The sequence below is a fragment of the Dendroctonus ponderosae genome, unplaced genomic scaffold, assembly GCF_020466585.1.
Source record: "Dendroctonus ponderosae isolate FM_Combo_2020 unplaced genomic scaffold, Dpon_F_20191213v2 Dpon_F_20191213_8, whole genome shotgun sequence".
Lineage (NCBI taxonomy): Eukaryota > Metazoa > Arthropoda > Insecta > Coleoptera > Curculionidae > Dendroctonus > Dendroctonus ponderosae.
The window spans coordinates 11,742,872-11,752,960 of NW_026019016.1; the positions used below are offsets into that span (position 1 = coordinate 11,742,872).

Genomic DNA, 10,089 nt, shown 5'->3' on the forward strand with positions numbered 1-10,089 from the left:
TATTATTTTAATAAGTGGAAACAAACTTTAGAACATATTATATGAATTTTAATTGATCAATGAATAGCCTCTTGCTACCCCAACTCTAAAACTTTAAATTGCAACCCCTTGCTTCTGATAGCTCTTTTTAAAGTTCTGCAAAAATGCGCCTGTAATTGTGCTGAGCAGTGAGACAGGAGGTGTTTCCAGCACCAATCTAAAAGGCTTAATATTTGCCTATGGCACCGATCTTGTATAACTAATTGCTTGAACCGCATTGTTCTTCTATTTTTAATTGCGATTTGCCCAATGAATTCACTTCACGCCTAATTTTGTCTTGTATTTTTGGCATATGACCAAACGTAAATATTTAATTATCACTTGTTAAGAAGTGCCAGTTGTGAAACCAGTCTAAAAGTTTACTAATCCTGGTAAGTTTGAGAATTTTATATTTTTAAATGAGAGGAATACAGTTTGATAATCTATTGAAAGCAGATGTCGCAAAAAGGAGTGCTACCGGAAGACCTGGTAAAGGAAGCGAGCAGACGAAAAGATGGTGATCAGCTTTTTAAGCCTGATGAAAATTTCAAGGCGCTAATGGGAGATGATGAAGACACTGTCGCTTTCGTTTTCCAGCATGTTAGTTCGGATGATTGCACTCTCACTTCAGTAGCCAGAACCACTAGAGGCATTCTCAGCTTTGGGGCAGTAGTCAAAGGAGAAATTGACCATCATGTTGCTAGGGAGAACTTGGAAAAAAGTCCCGTTGCAGAAAGAAAACCTGTAATTTCTTGCTACGGTTCCATAGAGTTAGTTTTAAATATTTTCAATAAAGTTTAGGCATTGGAAACCGTCGCTTGTCGTTGAGAAAATGAACGTAGTCTGCAGTGAAGGCGATCAAGCGATGCTCCAAGTTCAAATCACTGGATATCCAAAACCGGATATGAGTTGCACTTTTCGAGACATACCCATTAAACCCAGCTCAAAGTACAAGTAAGGAGGCAAATAAATCGAAGGCAAGAAGCTTCCATAATGAGGTTTCAGGATTTATCACGAAAATCATGAACACATCCTGCTGCTGGTAATCAAAGACGTTCACTTCGAGGACGCTGGAGTTTACACGATAATGGCAGAAAATGAAATTGGGTTTGATTCCGTCGATATTACTCTGGATGTAGTCAGTAAGTTAAAGTTTTCCGGCAAAACGTACCTAAATTTAAAAACGGAGTACTATTTAGGACAAAAGTATCCAACGATAAAATCCAAAATCGAAGATCTATCGATTGGTGTTGACGAAATCATTGTGGTGCCTGCCGAAGTGGATGGACTTCCCAAACCTCAAGTGCAGTTCCTCAAAGAAGGCAAGGAAATCATTCAAAGCGAGCACATATATGTGGAGGAAAACGATCCTACATATACTCTAGTATTGAGAAACACCAATCTGAAAGACACCGGTAGAAACATTCCCATTATTTCCAAAACTTGTTTATTGCTGCTATTTTTTTATCAGGAGTTTACTCAGTAGTTGCCACAAATTCTTTGGCTCAAGTGTCCCAGTTCTGGGGCATTTACGTCTACAGCAAGCCAAAACTCTTAAGAAAATTATGCGGTGATTTGGAAGTTTCGCAAGATGAAACCGTCACTATTAAGGCAAAAATCCAAGCTGAGCCCAGAGCTACTATCAAGTGGTTCAGAAATAATGTGCAACTAGTTGGATCGAGGCGTTTGCATATTGATGATGATGATGGATTTTACTTGTTGCAGATCAGAAACATTGTCATACAAGATGCAGGTAAGCAACTTGCTTTTAATTATATTTTATATTTCAGTATTATTTGCACTTAATTAATTGATTAAATTGATAAAATATGTATTGCTTATTGCTTGTTTAAGCAATAGGAGGAATTTTCTCGCTTTTATTCTATTGTTTTTTCCATTTTTATGCCTAATAAAATGCCTCAGAAATTTTTACAAATTGTTGATGTGATCGTTATTACATTCCTTCATTATACGTATTATGTACTTTTAAGTTTTATTTTTTTTGGGCAATGAAGAGATGTTTCTAAATTTTTTTCCTGGTTTAAAATACCTTGAACTTTGAATTTTTTATCAATTTGTTAATCAATTTTGCTCGAGTTTGTTGTCAAATTTATCTGTTTAATAATGATTAAACAGATAAATTGCCTCGTTGTGTGGAAAGACGGAAGTTTTCGTTCATCTGGATTCTTTGGTGGAGGAAATCGGGAAATGACGTCCCAATTCAATTTATCTCGGTTTAAAAAAATGCACCTTTAAGATTTGAATACTCAATTGTGAATGTTAATACTTCTTGTTGGAGACGTGGATAAATAGTAACAAAAATGAGAAACAAAACAAAACTTAAAAATCGTATACCGCAGCATTTGATTATCAAACATTATTTTAAGTATGGGTAACACTGTGTTGAGTTGCGCTTTTCAGTTGTTGCCGCTCTCTGAGTTGATGAGTTATAACTCATTTATTAAAGTGGATTAATGCATTACAAGATCCGAGACTGGAATTTTAACATCTAAAAGAATTCACTGAAATGCCCAATCCCATAATATTTTGTCTTTATTGTCTTATTTTAATGCATACTAATTCCCGCGCACCAGTAAAATCTGGACATAATAAAGGATTAAAATAAATATAAGGATGTTTCAACAAATGCTTTGAAACCCATGTTTTCTGTACTTCCGTTGTGCATCACAAGTTTAAACTCGAAAAGTGCAAAATTACTCTCGTTGTGTAATTTTTCATGTTTTCAAATGAAATAAATTCTTTTTTTATAGAAATAATTAAGTTCTAGTTTGTTTACTCTGAAATCCAAATTGGTCGATTCATGTATTTCCTATTTAGGTGATCATTATATTATTTCGACCATAAGTATATTAATCATGAATAATTCTTAATATCAATAGGCATATACACATTTCGAGCGGAAAATGCCCACGGTTTTGTAGAGGATACAGTTAGAATCGATGTTAAAAAAGCTCCGACTATTTTGGAGGCTTTTGACGACGCTCTTGTGTTAGAACAGGACGTGTACCATATTATTCACACTGTAGAATTTGCTGTAAAACTAGAAGCTTTCCCTCTACCCGAAGTAAAATGGTAAGTTCTGATGCATATTGCTGGATAGTTTCCGATTATAAAACCCAGATATCTTCAAACATTTTCAATAAAAAGCGAAATTTTTGTTGCACATTTTATACGTTCTCATACTAATAAAAACGAAGAGAATTGAGCAATTAAGAGAACTTGAGATCGAGAAACATTTAGTTCAGTAGCAGTAGAATCAATAGCAGATATTGAGGATTCCTTGAGAACCAAAAGTCGTGGTGTAAAGAATTCAATTCAATTCATGATAAGATCATTTTAATAGACCTTATGTAGGTTTCTAGATGGAGAACAATTATTAGACAATACACCTGAGTTCACAAGATTCCAAACAGATGATACAATAAAATTAATTGTAAATGAACCTACAACAGATTTATCCGGCGAATATCTATGCAGAATTTCAAATGAGTGTGGCCAAGCTGAAACCAGTGCCAGATTAACTGTTAGTTGTGAGTTTTCCGGCATTAATTAATGTAAAACAGTAACATAATATAGAAAAACTTGTTCCTTAGGCTCTCCTAGAATAATTGTGCAACTCAACGATCAGAAAATCGACGAAACTTTAACTCTTAATCTGGAAGTTGTGGTTCGAGGATATCCTTCTCCACAGTTTAAGTGGTTCCGAAACAGTCAGGAATTAGACCCCAATGAGCGCATCCAAATGGGCTTGGAAACCTACGGAAAAATGAAATATAAGATATTTTGTTCTGTGTCTGATGTTACTTTTGCTGAAAGAGGAGACTACGAAGTCGAGGTTTTCAACGCATTTGGATCAGCTAAAAGCCGGTGCTTCATAAATGTTTTAAGTGAGTGTAATTTTTACAAAAAAGTCTTGCTATTGTTAAATAAATTTGTTTCAGCCAAACCAGTAATTCTCGAAGCGCAGATGACCGATTTGGTAATAAAAGAAGGCGACGACGTAACATTCACCATAACAGCCTTTTCCAATCCTCTACCCGAAGCCACGTGGTTATGGGAAGGAACTGCAATTAATATGAACGAGAAAAAAGATAGAAACAAGCTGATTACCTCTAACAATAGCACCGAATTTAGATTGGGCATTCGAAGAGCTCGAATGGTAGATGCTGGAGTTTATCAATGCGTATTGGAGAATTGCGTTGGATTGACTAGATATCGAGCAGCTCTGGCCATTTTGCGTAGAAAGAATGATGATATATAAATAGCGAATGCATGTTTTTTTAAGTTATTTTAGTAGCAAATAAGTTAGCAACAAAGTATAATATTTAAGATTAAATAAAATATATTTATTAATACAGAAAGCGATGCTTAAAACATTGAAATTTGATAATTCATAATTCAGTAAATCCCTGTTTAAACTCGATTTATAACTACTTATAATTGATAGTAAAACATGTGTAGTTTTTTCAAAGTTAACTAAATCGGCACATCAACTATGGCTTCGTAAAAACGTATCGATTTGTACAATATTGTGAGCGCAGTTTTGATGATATCGAGCTAAAACTTTGCACACACCTAACATACGTAAGGTCAGGCCTTAGCAACTTATTCGGAGCTTTAATTTTATTTTGCTTCTAACTAAATCTCCAAAATTTCATGTTTTTTCCGCCCCATTCAAATTTAAGAATAAAAAACGACTGCTAAGATCACATAACGACATCTTCGGTTAAACATTTTCTTCGCCATACTTTGACTCGTTTTCAGATGCCTGAACTTTCAAAATGTATTTCTTCAGAAGCAAAGAAAATATTGAATGAGTTGTCGTGGTGACCTTTTAGAAATCTCAACACGAGAATTGTCTTTCATCAAGTAGGACTCATCAACAATTTTTAATTTCTAAAGGGTTAGAAGCAAAAATGTCAAATTTAAGGGGCGCTTGGGGCTTAAAACAGTATATGTATACCTCCAAAACTGTTCAAAATATTCTCAAATATTCTATGATCAGCGGTCACAATCTTTTCGATATTTCTAATCGAGAAGTGCCTAGCACTAATATTAAGTTTCAGCTTATAGTCTTAAAATTTAAAAAAGTTGACACAACCAGAAAAGGTAAAAACGTTAAAAGCCATCAAATATCCCATCAGTTATAGCTTTTTCAATAGCTTCCTGTCCTTCTTAGAAACTCAAGCAAACTGCTTCAACTCCAAAGGCGAACGCCGATATTTACTCAAGTATAAAGCCCTTTTTTGTATCTCGGGAACAATTAAAAATAAGTGAATACTCTTTAGGAGCTTGCCGATTAAGAAACAAACGATCTATATTCCAAAATGGCAAATCGTTAACTAAAACAAAAACGCTTCGGATAACGTTTACCTTTGCCAGATATCAAATAGCAAGGTTTTACTTTCCCAATCTCGAATTGGATAACCCGTTATATAGGTCTTCAGATAATGTTAAAATTTCCGAAAATTACTACACAGTCATGACAAAAAATCTCTACAGTTAAGTTTGAAAAATCTAAGTAAAATAGAATCGAGGGCATAATTTCTTACACCTTCTGAGTGTTTTCAATTTATTTTATGTAATATATAATACAGGGGTCCGAGGACCAACTCTAGAAATATGGAGTTTTTAGGCCCCTTAAATGCAACACGTTGTACGTTATCCGTTATTCTGAGCATACGCATTAGCAAAGAAATAACCGTTTACGTTATTAGAGGATAACGTGTTCCTTTATTTACGTACGAGTAGCGGTAACGGTGCATATGTGTGAATAAGCATTACGTTAAAAAGCAGAACGACGGTGTTGACATATTTGACTTATTTCTAATATTATAGAAAAGATAAGTGGCTATAATAGAACAAGAAATCTTTGTAATTTTAAATAAGACTTTTTTATTGATTAGTGTACGCCATTATTGCGTAATTGCGGATTTTGTGAAAATTGTTTGGGCAAATTTGAAAACTACTAACATCGCAAGCACAGGTTCTAACTTCTAACCCATAACCTAACTATTTGATTTTGAATTTTTATTTAATATGTTCGGAATATGTTTCTTCTGAAACCTAAAATTGATAAGGCAATCTCTGGTCTCAATTGTTTCTAAATTAAAAATATTTCCCTGGTCATTCCGGCGCAGAAGGCAGCTTCAATGTTTTCTTCCAGATTAGCCACTTTTTGTTTAATAACAATACAAACCTAAACCAGCTTTGAAACTTTTCTAAACCAAACAGGATAGGAAAACAATAGAGTGAGGTTTATTTTATTAAGAGTGCAACAAACGCGGTATCAAAAACTAAAAAACGCACTTAACGTTATTTGCCTGAACACCTTATTTTTTAACACTGCGCATGATTACAATAACGTTTAGCGTGTAAGGCCAACGTAATTTTAAGGGGCCTAAAAACTCTCTATTATTAGAGAATGTCGGCTGATTCAACGTTAAAAGATTCAATAATTTAAAATGGCGAGCTTTGTGACGTATTTCCGCGAGCTCTCTCATTGGTCCAAGTCAGCAGGCAACCAATATACTTTAGGAACCTTGCGCTCACTTGTTTAAATGCTTGACAGAAATTACGTCAAATTACATTCGTCTAAAATACTCGCGAAGAATCTCGCTCGCTCGGCGGGAGAAGTTGTCGGAAGGTTCCAGAAACTTCCGGATACAACGTAATCGAAAATAAAAAAAACTGAAATGTTGTGATGATAAGCCTGAAAGTAAAAGCCACATATTTCCTGCTGAAAAGAGTACACAGTTGATTTATTCTAAAAAAATTAAACAATATAATATTAAAAAGATATAAAAGTACGAATTAAATGTCTGTACTACTTCTAATGGTGGTCATTGTGGATATCTTCTTTATATGCGCCTCTCTCAACTTCTCAATGTTATTCTTTCGAAATATATCCGAGATGAACGAATGCGCGGCCTTTTGGTCCTTGCAATCGGATGAGGTTCTACCTAGCACCCAATCTCCTGTAATTGTTTCGCTTCCATCGCAAATTCGACATTCACCTTAACGAAAAAAATATTTTTCTTGGATAAGAGTGAATATTTTAGAGATTACCTAAAAATAATGCAACTCTGCGCCCTTTATATGCCGTTAGAGTGATAATGATTTGTGAGGACTGTGAAAATGGAATTCTGGCTGTAGCATTCCATTTGTCTTGGGCAATAAATCCATCTTCGCTTGGAGGTTCGGTGCTTCGCATGGCAATCTCAGTTTCCGAATCAGTTTTCTTAATGTGAAACGATATACCGCCAGCGTCACTGTCCCAGTAACCAGACACGTTGCACAATGCACCTACAATGTATATTGTTGTTTTTTTTTGTGTGTTTGTAGTGGACTTTCCATCAGTGCGAACCTTCTTTACTTGATCCTTTTCCTTTTTTGGAGGCGACTATTAGATTTTGAACATCTTCCAAAACCCGGTTCAGTTCGGTGGATTCACTGGTGGACTTTAGCTTGTCGTCTATCAGATTGTCGACTACAGTTTCTTCAGTTTGAGTGTTGATTCTGGGCGATTCAACAACTGCTGCTCTATTGGGTGTTTCTAAGCTGGCATCTTCAGAATCTTCAAGTTTGTGTCCTCTATTTCTGTCGCGTATTCCTATCAGACCTTGACCGCGTCCTAGAATAGCTCGCTGTGAATTTCCTCCTTGAAAGCCTCCATTTCCATTGTCGCTTAACAGACTATCCTCAGTGGATTCTTTTTGCCTGAAACGGCAAACTTTTGGTAAGATCCATCTCACAGGAAAATGTCTGCAGGTTGAATGAGTGACTTTTGAAAATAATAGTTAATGTGTAGGTTTCTCAAAACTTTCTCAACCTACTTTAGGGTCATATTATTCTCCAAAGCAATAGGTATGATGAGAGGCACGACTGTGAAATTTGCGCCTAAATGCGACTGAGTGAATAATTGTTCTTCGAGCGTAGCCAGAGGAACTACGTTGCCATCTTTTATTGCATACATATTGTTATGGTCTTGCCTTTTTCTTCTTTTCGGACTCCGCAACTCATCGATAAACGCCTGGAGATCCGAGCTGATGGGGTTGTTTTTTATATATTCTCTTGTTCTACGTGCCAGTTCATTTCGAGCTTCTTGCCAGAGCTGCTCGTCTTCTTCCGTTTTTTGATGCGAACCATGGTGGATGACCAAAAAGAAAAGCAAAATTGCCTCAAAATGAAACGACATAAATTGTCAGCTTTGGCGTTGATAAGTGTAGTGCGTAGGTAATTTTGAGCGATTAGAACTAGAAGGTGGACCAGACTTAGTTGAACTTCAGACCAAACCATTTAATATGAATATTGTTCCGGCATGATCTCGGAACGCTCAGAGCAGGATGTACAATTTTTCTATGAACAGCAAAAAGAAGCCCTAAAACATACCAAAAAGGAGAGTGGAGATCGCCTTATGTTTCTCCAGCTGATTGCTCCCAAAAATGCGCAAACCACATCCGGGAGCGGATGTCCCATCAGACCATAATCTTTTGTTGCGTCGGAAAAAGCTACACATGACGAAAGTGAGGAAAGACAAACCGCACGACTCAATGTTCAGAGGTTGAAAATAACAAGCACCGCAAGAGAAATCAAAGAGGAAGTAATCAACAAAATAGTCAGCATAGCAAAGTATAAAGAAACATCCATCGATGGTTGTTGATAAATGTTAGAACTAATGGAAGAGCGAAGAAATTATAGGAATAAAAATGAAAGGGGCTAAAAAACATTGAGAATAAAAAAATCTATTAACATTTTAGAAGAGACAAAACTATATAAAGAGTTGTGGCTCACAAAGCGAATGTAATGGAAACGAGTCCTTAGGACAGAAACATGACATTTTCGCTCTCATAAGGAAATCAAGGCTGTAGCAATTAACATTCAGCGAAGTAAAACATGCAATAGAACGATTAAAAGGCAACAACGCAGATGGACCCGATAATGTACAACCCTAAATACTAAAACTGTTTGAGGATAACCAACTTACACTCCTGACAAGTTTATGAAACTGGCCTGGAAAAGAGCCAGCAAACACACCTCGGTCCCTGAGATGTCATTATGTGTAGAATTAGTGTAGAATAGCTTTTTTCGAGCGCGCCAGTTTACTATTACTACATATATGTCCTGTTCATGATGTCCCTGGGAGCAAAAAATATAACGTTTCTGGGACGACTCGCATGGGACCTGCATGAGATATATGTGCGATACAAGGGACGTCCTAGGGACATCCTATCAAGGATCATCTCATGCGGGATAACGGGGATCAAAATAGAACGTCCCACGGACCATTTGTGTTTGCTGGGTCCTCTGGAGGTGTTTTAAATGAAGTCCCTAATTGAATTCTTCTCCACGTTCTAAAGAAAAAGCGTATAACACATCTCATGTTTAATTTTTCTGTTCTTAAATGTCTTTAAAATGGCACATTTAAGTGGTATTTAAATATTAATGATGACAGAATATGGAATTTTGGCCCCGAAGTACGATCATATCTTCATGAAACATTTCGTGAGAATCGGATTGATCGCAGAGGACAATTGAAGGACCAGTTCCGTCTCCCGATTTGACCCTACTTGACTTTTTTCTGTGTGGTCATATTAAAAACGCAGTTTACAAAAATAGGCCACAAAATATTGAAGAGTTGTAGGATAGAGTAAATAAGTCACGAAATTGCTGGTATTCCTTTGAATATACTTCTAAATTAATTTAAAAAATTTGTGCAGCAACTTTATTACTGTGAAGAGCTAAACACTTGAAAATAAAATGTCACTTTAATCCTGGGAATGAATAAAATTATGTTGTTTATAAGTTATGCCTCTTCTTCTTTCACCGTTCTTATTTGTTCAAAATGTAAAATATTAATTCTAAGAATTTAGCGAATTATAGTAAAAACAATTTCAACAACTCGATATCTTCAAATAGGTTATATTTGAGCATCTAATGTGTTAAACAATGTTTGTTTCAAATGTCGAAAGGACTTATTACTGCCTAACATACAGGGTGGGTGTTCCATTTAAGAAAAAGAAACTTATACTAAACTGTATACTAAATTTT

The 10,089-nt window shown here is 35.7% G+C and overlaps 3 protein-coding genes across 6 annotated transcripts in view; 1 reads left to right on the forward strand and 2 right to left on the reverse strand.

Annotated features, from left to right (window-relative positions):
- The first annotated feature begins 14 nt into the window (after positions 1 to 14).
- On the forward strand, positions 15 to 4,400 carry LOC109536175 (obscurin). 3 transcript variants are annotated; one of them, XM_019902276.2, is made up of 10 exons: positions 15 to 410; positions 472 to 762; positions 815 to 972; positions 1,024 to 1,160; positions 1,218 to 1,433; positions 1,490 to 1,771; positions 2,919 to 3,111; positions 3,394 to 3,569; positions 3,633 to 3,926; positions 3,981 to 4,400. In XM_019902276.2, the coding sequence occupies exons 2-10, from the start codon at positions 475 to 477 to the stop codon at positions 4,298 to 4,300; spliced, it is 2,064 nt and encodes a 687-aa protein (XP_019757835.1). In that variant the 5' UTR covers positions 15 to 410; positions 472 to 474; the 3' UTR covers positions 4,301 to 4,400. The 3 variants fall into 3 exon arrangements, with proteins under 3 accessions (XP_019757835.1, XP_019757834.1, XP_019757836.1); XM_019902275.2 differs by having other exon boundaries at positions 475 to 762; XM_019902277.2 differs by lacking the exon at positions 15 to 410 and having other exon boundaries at positions 633 to 762; positions 820 to 972.
- LOC125505364 (zinc finger protein 136-like) overlaps positions 3,736 to 10,089 on the reverse strand; it is a 75,716-nt gene continuing 69,362 nt past the window's right edge. The window contains exon 4 of the transcript XR_007282123.1: positions 3,736 to 3,795. The gene's annotated coding sequence lies outside the window, so the exon portion shown is untranslated. The remainder of the gene's footprint in view (positions 3,796 to 10,089) is intronic.
- LOC109536199 lies at positions 6,772 to 10,041 on the reverse strand. 2 transcript variants are annotated; one of them, XM_048669057.1, is made up of 4 exons: positions 8,031 to 10,041; positions 7,406 to 7,758; positions 7,108 to 7,344; positions 6,772 to 7,055 (listed from the first exon to the last, which is right to left on the reverse strand). In XM_048669057.1, exons 1-4 carry the CDS (start codon positions 8,234 to 8,236, stop codon positions 6,853 to 6,855), a joined length of 999 nt encoding a protein of 332 aa, XP_048525014.1. In that variant the 5' UTR covers positions 8,237 to 10,041; the 3' UTR covers positions 6,772 to 6,852. The 2 variants fall into 2 exon arrangements, with proteins under 2 accessions (XP_048525014.1, XP_019757870.2); XM_019902311.2 differs by having other exon boundaries at positions 7,875 to 10,040.